The 20,684-nt window shown below is 20.3% G+C and overlaps 1 protein-coding gene across 9 annotated transcripts in view; it reads right to left on the minus strand.

Annotated features, from left to right (window-relative positions):
- Positions 1-1,501: 1,501 nt before the first annotated feature.
- Positions 1,502-20,684, minus strand: part of LOC107993574 (proto-oncogene tyrosine-protein kinase receptor Ret) — a 211,162-nt gene continuing 191,979 nt past the window's right edge. For 8 of the 9 annotated variants that reach the window (XM_062073303.1, XM_062073302.1, XM_062073304.1 and 5 more), the window contains 11 exons: positions 20,360-20,542; positions 20,030-20,208; positions 16,573-16,794; positions 15,815-15,917; positions 13,369-13,534; positions 9,160-9,464; positions 7,644-7,824; positions 5,928-6,057; positions 2,844-3,045; positions 2,251-2,429; positions 1,502-2,170 (listed from right to left, as the gene is read on the minus strand). In XM_062073303.1, the coding sequence (XP_061929287.1) occupies positions 1,689-2,170; positions 2,251-2,429; positions 2,844-3,045; positions 5,928-6,057; positions 7,644-7,824; positions 9,160-9,464; positions 13,369-13,534; positions 15,815-15,917; positions 16,573-16,794; positions 20,030-20,208; positions 20,360-20,542 (2,332 nt within the window). In that variant the 3' untranslated portion in view covers positions 1,502-1,688. The remainder of the gene's footprint in view (positions 2,171-2,250; positions 2,430-2,843; positions 3,046-5,927; positions 6,058-7,643; positions 7,825-9,159; positions 9,465-13,368; positions 13,535-15,814; positions 15,918-16,572; positions 16,795-20,029; positions 20,209-20,359; positions 20,543-20,684) is intronic. The other variant, XM_062073299.1, reaches the window with a different exon arrangement.

A 20,684-nucleotide genomic window follows, 5' to 3' on the forward strand; every position in this document is an offset into this window, starting at 1 on the left:
TTAAGTGCATTTGCACACATTTATCATGATATTAATGGACAATGATATAACAGTTATGTTTACGCTGCACATGCTTGTACTCGATTATGCTCGAATTTTTGAAAGTAAGTAAATATAATATATATACAGAAAGCAAGTATGTATACAGTATAATAATAACTAAATTTGTACTTGAACGCTTGCGTTATAAACGACAAGTGGTAACTAATTAATATAATGAAATGGAATGCTCTATTTTTTACATAAAGAAAAAAAATACATATTTATTGCTTGAATATGATTACATCGATTAGCAACTGGAATAATTGAATCGATTACTTTTTGCATATTTGTTAAATTTTCGTTTTATGCATGTTATTTCAGTTAAAATAATTCAATTTTACAATGAATTATTTGTTACAAGCTGAAAGCCATTAAAATGAACAATTTAATTGAAAGCTTAAAGTTTGATAGTTTTAGTAATTATCATTATGGGTTTGTTTATTTTTTTGATGTTCAATTATTAATTATCAGGAAATTATTCAAGAGCATTTAGGAAGTTAATCAGAAGTCAATCTTTAAGGAATTGATGATTTTGTCGAATAGCTAATAAGAATCATTTATTTTGTTCGTATTTAATCTTTCTGTTTATTTTTAATTTTTAATTGTATCGAGATCTAAATGATGAAACATAAAAAAATTACCGATTTAATAATCGATGATTCTAATAGATTCTAATATCTTCAAATATTTTAAAAGATTGATTAGAAAAGATTGACAAAATAAGAAGCGTTCAATTATAATTTTTAATATAATACAGAAGACGTTTGAATATTTGTACGAAAATGAAATGCAGTATATTATATTTTCATATTTTCATATTTTTTTTAATCTTTATCATTTTAAATTATCGATCTATTTAGATTTTATAATTTTTTTAAGACGTATATTTCTATAATAACGTATATTTATAGACGTATATTTCTATAACATCCAAATTATCAAAAATTGGCAAGATACATTCTGTATTAAATGTATCTTATGCCTTATAAAAAAAATGTGAAAATAAAAAAAAATAAAAAAGAATATATATATGTCACATAAATATATGTCGAAAATTTCATTGTCTAAACAAAACTGTTTTCCTTTTTTATTAATATTTATTCAATGATTTTATAAAATTCTCTGTTCTAAGCAATCCAAAGAATTATTCTGTCATTTTCGATTTTCAAAAATACTTTTATAATTTTTATAAATATTTGCAATTTTTAGCAAAAACATATATTGATAAAGATATTATGTGAAAATTAAAAATATAAGAAATTTAAATTAGTCTTAAAAAATAGATGGAAGAAATAATTACAAATAATTATAATTATGAATTACGACTATTCATAAACCTTTCTTGTAAAAGTTTACTAATTCGAAACTTTTAACATTTTTTTAATTTTTTCATAATTTATGTTTTTTGAAACTAAGAAAGATAGGACAATTTGGTTTTTGGATTCGTAGGATAAAAAACTTCGTAAGACTAAATTATTATTATAAAGCAAAATACGTGTTGACAATATTTTTTATGCTTGCAAAAATTTTCACATTCTATTTCTTTAGATTTAATATAAATATATACACAATCATTGTTAAAATAACATTGTTAAAACAATATTTTTTTCAAATGAAAAAATATGCTAGTTATCGTCTCAAAATCATTATTTTTTCATATTCGTTAAATTTTTTTGTGATTTTTTTAGAACATCCTCAGATTGACTTTCATCAATATCATTTTCATTGGCAAAAACAAGTAATTCTTTCATTTCTGCTTCCTCTTCTGTTTCTGTTTTTATCTCTGTTTTTATCTTTAAGGATTTCTTACCTTCCATATCTATATAAGATGGCAAGTGTCCGTTCGTTGATATGACTAAATCATTTTCGCTATTACTGATTACGCTAATATTTTTAAATTTGATAGGACTCTCATAATGATTCACTTGAAAATTCGATGATTGATCATTTATATATAACTTAACGGATTTTTCGGAAGAGGTCGTTAGAGATTCTTGCCAAAAAGTATGGAGCTTGTCAATCTTGTCACACTTAGTCACCGTATCAGAACAAGGTTTTTCTAAGTAGTTGACGACATCTATCTTCAAACCCTTAATTTCACAATCTTCCATAGCATCGTTACCAGAACCTGTTTTAAAAAAACAATTCTAAATGTAAAAACAATACTTTTCTTTTTTGTTTGAGACAAAATAGAGAGAAAATACATACTACATGGACTGTCCAAAGCATGAAGCGAAGCAAAATAAGCCTGATTGTCAACAGTTCTTGGATTCAAATCCAAATATTCAACGCTATCCTCTAACATTTTTTCCAAATGATTAGTAAGTTCCTTAAATGATGGCCTGATAACAGATTCTTGATGCCAACATGACATCATCAGTTTGTATCTAGAATTAAAAAAATTATTTATATAAAATATTGTTGAAAATTTTAATTATACATGCCAAATAGAAAATAATAAAAATAGAATATTTAAAAACTCAAAGTATATAGAGTATTCGTAACGATTCTCATGTTAATTTGTATATGTTCAAAATAAAAATGTATAAATACGAAACAAAGAGATTCTGACAATCAATATTTTGGCTTCATATAAATTGCTTTTTAATCTTTTTGATTTCTTTTCTTTTCATTCATCTGCATAAACTTTTTTTATTTTTATTATATTGGTTATTTTGTTTAATCACTCTTACATACATTCATTCATACCAATTTATACAATTTCATAATTATTTATTCTTGATATATACAATAAAAAGATAAAATCTTATTTTTTTATTATTGATTATTAATTGACTTACAACTGTAATGAACAATTTGTTGGTCTTTCCATACGGTATCCAGCTTTGAGTAAATTGTAGAGATTGTGCACGTCTACACCGGGATAAGGAGATGCACCTAAAGTGACCAATTCCCAAAGAAGAATACCAAAACTCCAAACATCTGATTTGCTAGTATATACATGATCCGCAAGAGATTCAGGTGCCATCCATTTTACTGGCACTGCAAAAATATCAAATAGATTAACTATGATTTTTATTAATATTTGAATGTCCAAGCAGATAATTAATTAATTTTTAAAAAAACAAACATGAAATAATTAAATTATATTTTAAAATAAAACGTCTTTTAATTTTTTTTTTAAAATATGGAAAATATTTGCTGAAAATATTTTGTGAATTAGTGTAATTTATTGATTTTTGTTATATGACAATGATTATTTAATCAAATTAATAAACAAAGATTTCATTGTATTGGGATATAAAAAGTTACTTAAATTATATATGTTTAAGATAAAACTTAAATTTTTATTTACTTATATAAATTATATTATAATATTATAATATTATTATATTATAATACCTTTTTTGTTATGATATGGGAAATATTTATTGAAATATTATTTCGTAATATAATTTAATTTTTTATGTATTTATTATTTTATAAAAATGCTAAAAACAAGATTAATTAAATAAAGATCTCATTGTATTATATTATAAAAAGTTGTTTGAATAAAAAATACAATTAAATAATATAAACAAAAAAAAATTGGTATAAACAAAAATATAAACAAAAAATAAATAGAATAACAATATCTTATCGGAAATATCTTAATAGACAAAGAAAAAGATTTTGTTTTATATTTAAATTAATATTTCTTTCATTTTTTAATCATTTGTCCAAAAAAATATAATGAATATACACAAATAATTAATAATCAATTTTTCACAAATTTTAATGTTAAATAAATTAAAAAATATTGAAATTATTCAAAAATTTTCAAATTGTCATTAAATGGATCGTAATTTTTAAATAATAATCTATTAATAATCTATTAATAAATCCATAAAAACAAAATATTATCTTAGAAAAATCTATAATATACATAAATGATGAACTAATTTATATATTAAATTTATATGTTATCATGAAGATAAAATTTTAGAGATTCTTTTGAAATAATTCAGCAAAAAGAATATATCTAAAAGTAATTATATCGCAAAAGTTTATAACAAAAAATAAAAAATAAAAAAAATACTCAAAAAATAAAAAATAAAAAAAAATAAATTAAAAACAGTATTCTAAATTAATTAATAATCTATTTTTGAAAAAAAAATATTGAAAAAAAATGATGATATTCTTATAGAATATAGATATAGAATATAGATAGAATCATGATAAAAAATAAATAAAAATAAATGAGAAGAATCGAAAAGAAAGAATAACTTTTACCAAGGAATTTATAAAATCAGATATAATAAAAAAACATAATATTTAATAAAATAAAATAAAATTAATTTCAATTTTTTTTTGATCCGAGACAAAAATGATAAAGGATATGGTAAATAAAAAGTCTCAAATTAAAACTTTAAAGTCGGATATGAAGAAGAGTGATGGAAATTTAATGGTTTCGTATTCCAATTGCAAATATGGATGAGATAGTTTTTATCGATTCTGATGAAAATATTTATATCATAAATATTTTGATATTTTGAATTAAAATATTATTTAAAAATATGATTAACACATATAAATATATGATTAACACACATATATATATAAAAATTAAAATATATAAAATTTTACCAAGAATATAATCAAAAATATAAAAATATAAATTATATGAAAGAATATTTATTATATTCTTATATTAATACATATTTTCAATTATAAGATTTAAATTTGATTAATATTTAATCTGTCTTAAAAAATAATGATCATAAACATAATAAAAAAATTAAAATTTACATATTAAAAAAAGTGGAAATATATAAGATTATTTAAAAAAAAATCATTTCTCAAATATTTAAACAGAAAAAAATTAATAAAAAAAATAATATTATATAAAATATTAATATTTTTATAATATTAATAAAATATTTTTTTAAATTAATATATTTCTTTAATATCAGAATATTTTTACAATATAAATTATTATAAATTTAATTATTTAGCTTATTCCTGATTATCTACAAATATATTATATATATTAAGTAAATAAAATATATATTTTTAGCAATTTTCTATTTTTATTATATTCTTACAATTTTTTTTAACAAATTTAAAAAAATCAATTTCATAGTATTTTGAACAAATATATTTCGTTAATTATGTCTGAATATTAATAAGAGTTATTGTAGGTTAGATCATTAAGTAACTATAAATTCTGCTTTTAAGATCACTTCCGATAATTTACATTTTTTAGTAAATATAAATTATTTTTTTTAATTTTTCAAGAGCTATTGTTATAATTTTTCAAAGCCATTGTTATAATAAAATATATAAAAAAGTAGACATAAAATACATTAGCAAAAAATTAAAAAAAAAATATTTATTATAATGTCAAGATAGTTGAAAATGTAATTTTGCTATATGATAATTTCGACCGTATTTTGCCAAAACTGTCAAGAAACTTTATAAATTAAACTAAAAAGTTCACTTTCAATCAGCATATTTTCCAGATACCATCAACTATCACCTATTTTATTCTGTGTAATATAATTTGAAATATTGTATTTTTTAAAAAATCATAATGAAATAAAAAATTAAGACAATTTATTTAAAAGCCTTTAATAAAATTATATTCTCTTCAGATAAATTTTCAATTTCATTTAAATTAATTATTTTAATTGAAAAAAATCTAATGGCATTATTCATAAATATTTCAAGTTAAAAAATTCGCAGAATTTAGATAATATACTTAATATATTATACATTGAATTTTAAAAAAAGATTTATAAAATAATATTCCGTACAATTCTGGAGAATAATGAAGAAAAAAATTATGGAAGTTCGTCTCCATGGATGAAGATCTGCATGGATCTGATAAAAAGAATTGCCTAAAATCGATACAAAAATTTGTTTATTTCAATGAAAAAACATACCTCGTCCTTTGCTGCGCTTTAAATACGCATCATCTTCATAGACATCACGAGTTAATCCAAAATCCGAAATTTTACAAACTTTCTCGGCTGCAAGTAATACATTTCTGGCTGCGAGATCTCTATGAACCAACTATAAACTATTCAGATTAATCTCTATTTTCATTAATATATTAAAATTAGAAATTAGTAGAAATTAATTTGTTGCCTTTTTGAAGTAATGAGAATGGTTATAATTAATGCAAACATAAATATATATATATATATATATATATATATATATTCATATTATATATTCATATTATATATTATATATTATAACTATATATATACTCATACACGATATAAATTAAATTAAGGTGTGATTAGAAAATATATATACTAAATGATATAATTAGAAAATATCTATAATACCTTTTTTTGTAAAATATTTATTTCATTTAAGAATATTATATATATATATAATAAATATATATATTTAAATACACATATATATATATTTAAAAATTGGATTTTTCACAAAGATTTTAATATATTTTGATACAGATGGCTATCTTATAGTGAGAATTATTTGTTCTAGTGTAAAATTTTCAATCATTATTAACATCTGAAAATTTCAATTAAAATTCAAAAACCAAAAAAATAATATTTATGAAATTTTGTCTATGATAATAAAATTTGAAATATTTCGTAAAATATTAATTCTAATATTGTTTTATTTATAATGGAATTAATTCAATCTGAATAAAAAAAAAAAACTATAATATTCCATTAAAAATAGATACAATCACATTTAAATGCAAGTGCCGATGCATTTTTCTATTACACAATAGTTTCTTAAATAAGGAAAATTTTCCTCTATATTTTTTTTATTAAATTTATTTTTGATAGAAGAGTTTTAATTTAATCCAGTTATTAGTTCATATTATATATATAATGTATACATGTGTACATATATATAAATATAATTAACGATTGATTAAAAAAGATGCTGGTTTTGATGTAATTAAGTTATCAATAATTTTTCAATAGATATTTAAGAATATATATTTTCCAAATGATTTTAAAATGATCTAAATAGATAATAAAATTAATTAAATAAAGTCAGAGTACAAATAACTTTAAATAATAAATAATATTTTTATTATTAATTTTTATCTTTTTATAAGATTTGTTACAAAGTTTGTAATAAATATTTTTTTCTTTTAAATTTATAATTTTTAATGATTTTAATGATTTTAATAGGAATTAATTGATAGAAATAGTTAGGAAGATTAATCATTTACGAAATTCCTCAAACTTACTAATAAAATGAAATTATTAAAATCACTAAAATCACTAAAATTTTTAAACTTTTTAAAAACTTACTAATAAAATGAAATTATTAAAATCACTAAAATCACTAAAATTTTTAAATGAAATTATCTGAAATTATTTGAAATTACAAAATAATTAATTTAATTACGACCATATCTAATAGAATTTTTAAGATATTAAAAATAATCATTATGAAATCTTTTAATTTTTAATTTTTTTTTTAAATAATCTTTTTGCATGTTCTGCATAATCTAGATTAGATTATAGTAGTTTATACTATACTATTCTATTCATATCTTATTAATGAGACATTTCAAATATTTAAACTGGTATTATAAGTGATATAAAGACATCAAATTAATTTCTACACCTAATACAATATGATTACTGATACAAGGTTACCTTAATGTCGGCTAAATAGGCCATTCCTTTGCTAATCTGCCAAGCAAAGGAGAGGATATCGCGTGGCATGACTGTGCAAACGGATGTTCCATTTGTTTCACCAACAGTGACGTTAGATAAAGCCGAACATCCACCAGTTCTTGCCTCGGATTCCAGATGTCGATTACGCCTTAAATAATTTCTGCAAAATTTTCGTATCCCACGATTGTAATATTCAAAGAAAATAGTCAATAAATTTACTTTCTCTAAAAAATGAATGTGAAATAATTAAATCAATATTTGCATTTAAATTGAAATTTAACTAAATGCATAAATTATTGAAATAATCTTTTTCAAAATATGAAAATTTGAAAAATTATTGCAGTATAATTTAATATTTTTATTCATTTCATTATAGAATGTGTTAAAAACAATAATTAATCAAAAATTAGAATAATTAAATAAGAATTTATTTATATATTACAGAAAACGAATAATAAATGTATTATATTAATAAAAATTTATCTGATAAATGTGATAAAAATTTCATTTTATATTTTTATAATATTGGTTTTCTAAAATAAGTTATCTTAAGGAACAAATTTTAACATCGTTATTTAACGAATAGAAAAAAAAATATAAATTTTAAATTTAGAAATTTAATAATATGAAAAATTATGAATGTTTAATATAATTTAACGTTGATTATTAACAGATTTAATAAAGATAAAACAACTTTTAGATATTTTAAATCCAATATAAATTAAATTCAATTTAAACAAATAAAAATTTAATTATTAATTAATATTTTGGAATACATACAGAAAATTAGAAATCTGAATTATCAATCCTATCAAAGAATTAATGCATAGAATATCTATTTGTTGTCATCAAAACTTCATTTATATAATCACTGATTCGTCCCATTAAATATATATATATCGAAATAAAAAATGCACATTATACATATCAAAATGTATAATTTTTAATACTGATGAATTTTCAAAATTAAAATTGTCTTCTTTAGATTTTATTCGTCAAATATTTTCTATCAATAATAAATACAGAAATAATTAAAAAATATTTTTATCTTTTCCTAAAAATTTGTTCAAAAAAAGAACGTAATTAATAAATAACAATAACAATAATAATAATATAATTGTATTGTAATGAATAATAATATAAAAAAATAGTTAATCAATAACTAATCAATATTTTAAATCTTAATATTAAAATTGAAAATGTAATTTCAAATTATTTAAAAAACTTTCAAATCGTTATTAAATATTTGTCAAGTTAAATCGAGATGAAATGAGATGCATCGACACGATCATAATGTTGTCTGTACGTCGTTTTTCTGTCGCGACGCTACTCCTTTTCGCACGTTCCATGAAAATGCGAGACGGAAGAAGAATTCAATTAACGCACATTACTCGTCAGTTCTCTCATGGAACTCAGTTATTGTCCGGATGCTGAGGAAATTTCGTTATGCGGAATTTCATAGTCTGTGAACGCAACTTCTTAAGTACATACTCACCGCAACGAGCCAAACTCCGCGAATTCGATGATGAGATAGACAGGAGCCCCGGGTGTGGTGCAAGCGCCCAGCAATCTGATCACGTTCGGATGTTGAGCCTCTTTTAGTAGCTGATATTCTGACAATAAGTCTGCCAATTCGGAGGCACACGCGTTTTCCTTTAATGTTTTCACCGCGACAGTTGTGGATCCTGGGATTCCTCCTATGTCGATCGCTTTAGCGCGTAACACCCTACCAAATTCTCCTTCGCCGAGTACTTGTTCGATGGTCAATCGCGATCGTGGGAACTCCCATTTTGGATCCGGCTGAGAAAAGATTTCAATAAAAGGATTCCATTTTTTTCTTATTTTTAAAACGATAAATGATAAATATAAGTAAAAGTTTCTTTGATTTTTTTTGTTTTAACAGCATTATATTTGCATTATTAAAGATTATTAATATGATATTACGTTTTTTCGTAGCAAAAGTAAATTATCAATGATTTTAAAGAAGATTTTCTCGTATTTGGAAAAATTATAATTAAAATTGGCGAAAGATAACAATAAATGTTAAAATAATAAAACTATCTCATAAAGAAATAAAAAATAATTTTGATCATTAATAAAAAATAATTTTTAACATGCCAAATTATTTAAAAATTTTATTTTATTAAGATAAATTATTATAAAATATTGTTATTATTAATGATTTCTTATCTTATCTTATCTTCTTTATATCTTAATGTTTATAATTTTTATTATATAAAAGGTCATTTTTTTATTATTCTTTAAAAATTTAAATAATAATTTAACGAACTAAATATAAAAATTTTGTATTTTTTGATATCTAAGTATATCATTACTTCAATGTATTGGAAAACATTTTTCTTGTTTTGCTTATTTATTTTATATATAAAAAAAAAAATTAAAATTATATACAGTGTTTATCTAATTATATTATATAAAGTAACGAAAAAAGATTTTCCATTTTATTAAAAAGAGAAAATATTGGAAATTAAACATTTCACAGAATAATTCTATCAAATTGTTAAGCATACAATTTTCTGGAAATTCATGGTTATACTCTTATCCGTTTCCGGAATACATAATAGAATATACGATGTCGCAGCTTGTTACCTTTACATTACCATTTATAGGATTTTTGTACGTCCAAAAGCCTTAGAATAAACTAATCAAAGGATTTAATTAATTCTTTACTCTAATTAATTCTTATTTTCATGTAAATGTTTTACTGAAATTAATTTTCCGTAATTTATTTATGCACGATTTTTGATTATGTTTCATTTGAACGTATGATTTTTTGAAGAAAAAAAATAGTAAAGATTATTTTTTACAGTTTTTTTATTTTATCTTATTTCTTTTCTATGAAAATAAAAAAAATATATTTTATAACTTTTTATTGTATAGTAAAAATTTTTTTGAAATCGGTTGATATAAAAATTTTTAGATTTTTTAATTTAAAAACGGCAAAAAATAATTTTTATTATTTTTATTATTTTTAACCATTTATAATCTATCATTGTTAACTGATATCGATGAAAATTTTAATATCTATATATCTATTAATCAAAATGTACTTTCTAAATTTTTTTTTAGTAAACATTAAAAAAAAATTGTGAAGAATAATTTTCACTATTTTCTTTATGATTTTTTTTTATATGTCATCTAATGAATTAATTTTTTTAATCTCTCAAAATAACTTAACATATTAGATCTAATTTTAAAAAAGCGATCAAAAATAATCTTTACTATTTTAATAAGTGTACCAATACTTTTGGAATCATAGTGAAACTTTAATTATGTAAATAAAATTTTACATGATTCTTGATTATCTGAATTTTAATTGAGCTTCTATTATCTGAATTACTGTTGAATATTATATAAATTTCTTTATAATATAATAAAATTGGAAACATATATATAATATAATAAAAAATAAATAAAAAATTAATTTATTAATTTCTTTATTATTTTTAATAATAATTATAAATATTTATTTTTAATAATAAAATAAATAAATAAAATAATAAAATAAATCGCTATTCATGATCCAAATTCGAATTTATCGTTTAGTGATAGATATATTGATAGATATATAGATATTTGTCAATCAAAAAGAAAATAATTTTAAAATAATCAAAAATAATGTATTAAAAACAATATAAAAATAGTAATAATTTATCATTATCTATAATGTAAATTCAAAATTCTCCAATGAAAAATAAGACATTATGCACTTATTATTTTACTTATTTTAAAAAAAATTGAAAAAAAAACAACGCTATTCGTTGTAGCAAAAAGATTAAGCTTTAAATAACATGATTATATGCACATATTTATTCACCAACAAATTCTACTAATACATTCGTATAAATAAAGTTTTATTTTAATGATTATTGTAATCATTATGATCACATTTTTTTTTGATTAAAACAGAAATTAAAAATAACAAAGATAAATATGCAATTGTGCGACAAAAATCCGCTTGTCAGGATTGAATTTAAGCACTCATAATAAAAAAAAATTATTATATGAGATAAAAATTGATTGAATTCACAACAAACAATGATAATAAAAATTTTAATAAAGAAACCAATATCACTTAAAATCTTTTATATATTATTTATATTGTAGAATATTGTAGAAAACTTATCAAAATAAATTCAAAAAATATAATGCAATACTTTTACTTATTAAATTTACAGTAATGAAAATAATATGCTTAAACGTGTAATTACTTATTTCATGAAATTATTAATAAACATATAATAAACATAACTATTATTATTGAATATAAAAAATTAATAAATTTTAATTTTAAAAATATTTTAATCGATGTTTAAAATACTTATTCTGCAAAATTCTATTCGTTTCCAAAAGTTTGAATACATTGCCATTAAATGTTGGATTTATAGCTTTAATGTATACATAACATGCTATAATAATTCTGTCTTTTAAATCTTCAATATTATTAATTGGCGATTGTTGTACAACAGTTTGTATTTAGATATCTCTAGGGAACAATAAGTTTGAGAAGTATGTGCTAATAATGTGATTTTAGAATATGTACTATTTTCATCACTGTAAACTTGTTATATATTATATTGTGTAAATAAAAATATTATGTATTTAATATATTTTTTAAATTTGTGTCAATGTTTCTTACATTATAATGAAACAGAAAAAAAAAATATATATATAATACAATTTGAAAAATTTTTCTGTGCTAAAACAAATTATTTTTAAAATTTTTATTTTATCATTATCATTATTTGTTATTCATTCGTTTTAAATTTATTATATAAGACACGTTTCTGTAAACAATTTTTTTGTTACATGAATGTAAATACTAAAAAATCATATATTGAACGAAACAGTCTTTGTTTATATATAATCTTGTAATCTGTGTAATAACTAAATTTTATTATTCTTTTTTTTTAATTTTGTATTTAATACAATATTATATTTATATTTAATTTATATTTAATTTAATACAATAATATTGAATTTGATTTTATATTAAAAAATTATTTTCTCTAGTAATTTTTTTCCATTTATTTTCATCATATAGAATTTTTCAAAGCATTCTTCAATATAAAGATTTGATTTATATTTTTTTGGGTTACGATATATAAAATAATTAATTTATAATTAATAAAATTGTATAATCATAAAAATTGCTGACTAAAATTCTAAAAATGATATTATTATAAATATTGAAATTATTATAAATATAAAAATCAAAAAATTAAAAATTTAATCTTTTAGACTTAAGCTTTGTGTTTTATAAGAATTCGAATGAAGATTTAAAATAAAAAAAGATTTATAAATAAGACTATTACATATATTGTAACAAATTTTTTTATTAATTAAGTTTTCATAAAACTTTTCCAAAAATATCAAAACATTTTCGCAATTATTATATATATTATATTATATACTGAAAGACTTTCTTGGAATTCCTTTTAGTGATGAATCGTAATATTCGAAAAGTTGAAAGTAAAAATACGATTGGAATCGAAAAATATTCTAATGGCTGACAACTAATGTATAATCACAAAGAATTATATATTAAATCTGTAGGAATCGTTTTTTTTTCAATATCTTTCATTTGATATTGATTTTCATTAATAATCGAACAAATGATTAGGATTGTGAAAATGTATTAATCAAGATTAAATCGTGAAAATGAACGAAAGAGAGAACTTACCGGAGACATTTTAGGAAGAAGGTGGCGATTCGCTGCAGTAAAGGTATCCAAGCCGATAAGCAAACCATCTCCTCTGTCAACATAGTCGGAGGATAGTATGCCAACAACATTTGAATCACCATCGACTCTTCGTTTTCCTTCTCGACGAGCTTCTTTTGCAGCTAATCTAAAAGGAAAATATCTTAAAATTAATTTCTATTTATCTATCTATCGGAATAAAAAACCGAGAAAATTAAACTTTTATTTATTATAATATTGATGAAATTTCCAACTTTAAATTCCTTTGTATCTTTGAAATAACGAGATAATTACTTGAATGTTGATAATCTGAAATAACATTTCAAGACTTTCAATAATTTTAAAATTTTTATTTAAAAATTTTTAAGTTTCGAGTTACTTCAAATATAATTATATGTTTTATTTGAAAAAATTTTTAAAATTCAATAAATTTTTTTTTATCAAAATTATTGAAATTTTTTCTCTGAATTTCATTTCTTTTTTCTTATTCTTTAAATATATTATAAAATAAATCTAATGAACTTTTATGCAGCTAAAATAAATTAACATATTTAATTATAATAATATGTAGAAAATATATCATGTTTTTCAAAATATATTTCAAACTACAATTTATATTATATAATATTGTTATAAAGTTTAAAAATATTAAATTCTATAAATTTTTGATAAACTGATATTACTTCAAAATAATCATTCTATAATACATCATGTAATATATTAACTAATATCTAATAATATTAATATATATATTATATATATTATCTAATAATTTGTTCCTTTTTTGAATAAATTATATAATTCAAGTAAATTATTCAAAATCTTTTTTTTAAATTATAATATTCAATCATTTGTCAATCACACAATATACAAATAAAATCAATATTATTAAATTTATTGTATTTACTATTACTACATTTGTTAAAAACAATATAATCAAATAATTATTGAATTATTTAATTAATTATATTTGGATTTAGAATATTGAATTTAATTTAAATTTAAGTTAATTCTACATTAATTTAATCTAATCCTAATTTAAATTAAATTAAATTCATTTGAAACATTAAATATAATTCTTAATTTAACACATTTTATATATCATATTTTATATTTTATATTTTATAACTTGTAAATTAAAACCGAATAGCAATAACATAGCGATAATATATAAGAAAAGAATGCCCAAAATAGGATATTGATAATTAATCAAAAGATCATCGAAATCAATGATTTTTTTTCTGCATAATTATTGTCATTTTAAATTCCAAAATTTTATAAAATATATAATTTAATATTTCTTAAATTAATCAAATTCAGACATTTTGTATATATATATAATTTCGAAATAAATCGACTTCTTTCAAATTTCATCATTAGTTGGCAAGCTTTTCTGAAAAGATAAATGCAAGTATACAATGAAGAAACTTTTTTAATTTCATATGCGCTGTTTCATATGCGTAAATACGCTTATAATACTCGCTCGTTTGGATGACGATAGTTGGAAGTTGTGTTATCCTACCGTAACATCAGTACGGGGAATTACGACGAAGGCTTCGACAAAAGGAACGTTTGACTGGAAAGATAAGCAGACCCGTTAATCGAATGTCGATATCGAAATATGTACCTATCTAAGAATTGACTCCACATTCTGATTCTTCTTTTTTTCGGAGACCGTTTATTTAGTTGTTGATCGAACGATCTATGTAACTCGCGTACAAAGAACTCGTTCGAAAGTTATCTAGAATTTGACCAGCTGTCACGTTTTGCTTTCACGATTTGCAAACAGTTTAATACGAAGATTTCACATTTAACCACATTTCGATTCTAATTTCTTGTTTTTGTATGTATAATGTCATATGGAATATTTATAATTTGTTAATTCATCAAAGTTGCATATTATCTATTTGATTCTACAAATTGCAGTCACGATTTTATTCGACATTAAAATTTTGTAATAAATATTTTGCAATTGAAACTGCGTTTCTAAAATGATTATTTGTGGAATATATATATTATAATTAAATTGCATGGACTGATGAAATAATATATATAATTCATTCGAAATACGTAATGAAAAGTGTCGTAATGAATTATTAATTAATATTTAAACATATTTATTATTTATCATTTAATTCATTATAATTTAAATATACATGTATAATTATATATAAAAATATATACAATATATTACAATATATATATGTATAATTATATATAAAAATATATACAATATATTATACAATATATATATGTATAATTATATATAAAAATATATACAATACTTATATATATATACTTAAAAAATATATATTCCTGTATCGCGTTTTATACAAACATAAAATTTTCTTCAATTTATTCTCCTTTAAACTTATAAAAATTCAGCATATGTTCTATTCTGTTTTTTAGTTTATAAACGATGACTCACCTATATCTCGATGTGACGAAAGAACCAATGATCACTATCAATACGAAGAAACTGCCTCCAATCACGCCTATCATACAAATAGGTCCACACGGTCCATGAGACACTATATAAAAAAAAGGAAATAGGTTTTAATCTATTTAAAAATTCTAAAAATTCCAACAGAAATCGATCAATATAAGAGTGGAATAAACATTGGATCAAAATCTTTTTATTCAATAGTTTTTAGTAATTGTTTTCAAATAATGTAGAATAAAAATTACTTTGTATAGTAAATTATTAAAAATTAAGTTTAATAAAAAAATTTTAATAAATTTTGGTTGCAAAATTCAAAAAGTATTATTTTCATTATAAATTTTGATATTATTGTTCAGTTAAATTTAAAATAATTTAATTTTATGTTAAGCGAATTATACTTTTTATTATCTAAATAATTTTAAAATAATTTTAGATAAGGAAAATTGAATTAGACTTGGAATGTATTAAAAAAAATGATTATATCTTAAACAAATTTTTAATTTGTTTATTATGAAATTTGTTATATATTATATATATATGAGAATTGAAAAGTTAAAAAATATATTTAAAAAAATTATAGCTTCGATATTTTTATAATACCTCAAAAATTAATTTTACGAAAATTATTTCTTCTACATTAAATCTGAAAAATTTTTTAAAGGCAAAATCTTTTCACTATTAAAAAATAATTATAAATAAAATTTTTCGTTTGTATTATTCTATTTTATCAAAAACCTACGAACCTTTTCGAGCGCCAGTTACAACAATCTTATCTTCTTGATTTTGCGATTTCCCCTCCTTCTCTTCTTTTGATTCCTTTCTCTCTTTATTATCCTTCTCAGTATCTTTTATACGAAAACGATCCACATTGCAAGTGCATTGCAACACATCGTTGCACGCGCAAGTTCCTAAACCACTTTTGATTCCACGTCCGTTTTTGTTCATATCGGCAAAATGCACATCCGCTAAAATGTCAAAATTTCAAGTTGTTATTCTGCTCGAAAACTTTTTTTTTTCTGACAATTTATGCATTTCCTGATTAATAACTGTATAATTATTCTCAATTCTGAAGTGTTATTTACGATTTCAAATCATTGATATTCCAAGTTATAGAGTCATTAAAATATGAAAAATAAAATTTTCATTTAATTTATTATTGCATTTAATATTTCTCGTATTTGTCTCTAATACAATTAAGAAATGAGTAAATCGAAGACAAATAGATAAAAATTCATTATTCGTAAAAAAAATATTTTTTTTTCATAATAAATGCATAATAAATATTTTTGAAAGAAATTTTAGATATCTAAAATATCTGGAATAAATATAATATTAAGAATAATATGAAAGTTATTCTTTAGCGATTTTTTAATAGTTATTTTTTAATACAGTGATATACAAAATATTATAGAATAAAAGATATTAAATATTATAATTAATTACATCATTGAGATCGTTAATATAAGAGAATGTTTTAATATAAAAAAAATTGTAATATTTGTTCTATAAAACAAGCTTCTAACAGTGAGATAATTAGTAAACATGCTACAACAACAAGATATCATGACAAAGAAACATTTATTTTCAATAGAGTTAAATTATCGTTCATAGACTTTGAAAAACTTATAATATTGAAAAACGTCTAAATGATCAAAAATGAAATTTACGATTGTGATTAAGTTCAGTAAACATTAAATAATATTTTTTAAATAAACTAATTAAAAATATGATAATTATTCAATGATAAATCATTCAATGATGTCCAAAACAAATTTGCAATTTTATATATCTTTTTATATAAAAGATTAATTAACAATTAAAAATATTATAATAAAAAACGAAATAGATATAAAAAAATGTAAATAATATTTAAAAAGAAATCAAAAAAGATCTAGTATTATAAATATATAAAGAAAATAAAATAGAATTTTTTTTTAAATGTTGATTGAATTTAAATTTTGCAAATCATGATTTCAATTATTATTTTATTTGTTATGGTATATCACTTTTATAATATTAAATGAATTATGGTATTCGATTTGTTTTGAAATTATCAATTTATTTTAAATTATTGTATATGTAATGTATCTTGTTTTAGATAAACTTTATCTATTATTCTACTTTATTTATTATTTACTAGATCATAAATTACATGAATTTTTATCTTTAATATTTAAAAAAAAAATTTAATTTCTCTTTTTTATAATGACATATTCTTTCGTATTATATTACATTGAATGATAATTAATCATGCATTTAAATTGATATGAATATTTGTCTTTAAATTTTCATTAACCCGACCGCAAGTGACACTGCAGTATGGTGGCAATATCGTTTATCTGCCTTTCTAGCGCAAATGTAAATCACTTATAACTATCCTTCAAAGATAATGAATATGTTAATATTCTGTATGTAGATATTATATTTTCCAATCTTTTTTATGTTATAATAGTTTAATTTAATAGATAATAGTAATTAATTTTTTTTAATTAATTATCTTTTTTAATTTATCTTAGAATTAAAAATTAAATTTAAAATATATTTTGTTAAAGATGGTAAAATAAATATAATATTTTATTTTTAAAAGTTCATTGTATGCAATTTGGAAGAAATTATAAAAAAAAATATTAAAAATCTATCGTATCAAATATAAAAATATAATATATATTTAATATATGTTATTAGAAATATTTAATATTTAAAATTTGTTTAATATTCATCACTTCTATTTATTATATCCCCATGTCTTATCGGATCAATGCTTTGCATAATAATTTAGATAGTTTATATGACAAGTAATATATTTATTACATTATTAATTGTTAATATTATATTATATTATATTAAAAATAATTAAATAAATTATTTATTGTTAATTATATTTAAATACAATTATATATAATTATTATCCAAGTCATAAAATTTTATTTGAAAAATTGTTAATATTTATATTATTATAATTTTCATGAAAAAAATAGTAAAATAATAATCTATTTATTTCATTTTAAAAAATAAAGAGTTTATTTTTTTTATTTCTATATTAAATTTGCTTAATATTTCCTTTTTTATATTTTAAAAGAAAGTGATAAAATAATGATCTTTTTTAAAATTTTTTAAAATTAAAATAATTTTATGAATTTTAAAAAAATTTTATTGCGATTCATTTTATAAAGAAGTTATAAAAAAACAAGTTAAACAAAATATTTTATAGAAATATTTGGTAAAAGAAAAAAAACATATTAATTTTTAAAGGATTGAAATGAATCATAACAAAAATTTTTTAAGATAAAATTGTTTCAATTTTTGAAAACTTTATTATTTTAAAGAAAACAGAAAAAACTATTATCATTATTCTTCTTCTTCAACGCAGAAATAAAGTACAAAACTAAGGAAATTTTTAATATGGAGTATATAAGAAAGTAAAGTGTTTTATTCTTTAAAAGAATTTTTTTTTATAAAAAAATAACAATTTCAAAATTGATAATTTTTCAGGTAAAATGTAATAATCTTTTAATGGATTTATATATGAAATATCTAAAATCGATTTTTCAAAAATAACAATATTAAAACGATTGATACTAAAACAAACAATATTTGGAATACAAAAATATTAATTGATTTATTTATTAATATTTATAATATTATAAATAATTTAATGATATAATGAAAAACATTTTATTTTATTTTGATAAAACTTTTTTCTTAATATACAATGTTAAGTATTTATCTTATTATTGTTTCCTATTGATTTATTATTTATTATTTATTATTTATTACTATTATCTTTATTTATCATTCAATACTCGATATTATTCAATATTTTGAATATTATTTCAAGAATAAATTTACAATTATGAATTATTCCATTATTTCCTCAAATAATCAATATTTCAACTTATAATCTTCAATATTACTCTTATTTCGAATTTTTTTCATTAATCGGATAAAGAATATAATATCAGTTGAAATATATTACTCGTAAAATAATAATTATAATTAAATTATCTTTTAAAAATAAATTCTGCATCAGAAATAACACAATATAAAATAAAATAAATATATGTTAAAAATTTGCATTGCGAAATTTTTTATTTAGTTAATAAAAACAGTTATTACGATTTTCTTATCGATAACTTACATAAGTAAGAAATTAAGAATTCATAATATTAATCAAATATAAAAAAAGAATTGAAAACTTACGTTCGACTGTACAATCTTGTGGGCAAATCCGAGGATCCAATTGTTCGAGCTCGTCGCACATATTGTCGGGGCAATACGACAAATCCGGGGAGCAGGTAGGATAATGATCGGACATCATGGAAACTTGATTCGACCGTTTGTTCCATCTCCATATGCATTGCCCGGAAAAGTTGCCTCTGCTGAAAAGCGGATCGATGTGATACTCGAAGAAATACCTATAGAGCCGTGTTTCGTTGAAAACGATTCGAAAATGAAGACGAAAATAACGCTCTTTCCAAATGGATTTCGTTGGCGTTGACGTGAAAGGAAAGGAAAGGAAAACGTTGCCACCTATAAAATCCACTGGCGACCCCGCAGCTGGATTCGCAGTCCTCCGGTGTTTCCGCATTGGCGCAGGAATGCGATCGAGTGATTTTGTTGTGGTTGCTGCACGTGTCCATTTTCGACGTTGTCAAGTTGATTCTTATAGTCTTCAAGGAAGTACGATCTTTTCCGTTCCATTTCACTTTAAGCCTGAAATATAGATCAAATTTTTCGATCTTCTCTTCGATTTTTTTCATTGCGATCATTAATCAATTCACTAATTATTTATAAGAGAGATCGTGAATTTTTTAGTTTTTGATTTTTAATAAATTATATAAGCAAAATATAATTT

This window comes from Apis cerana, linkage group LG3 (assembly GCF_029169275.1).
Source record: "Apis cerana isolate GH-2021 linkage group LG3, AcerK_1.0, whole genome shotgun sequence".
In the NCBI taxonomy this organism is placed as follows: domain Eukaryota; kingdom Metazoa; phylum Arthropoda; class Insecta; order Hymenoptera; family Apidae; genus Apis; species Apis cerana.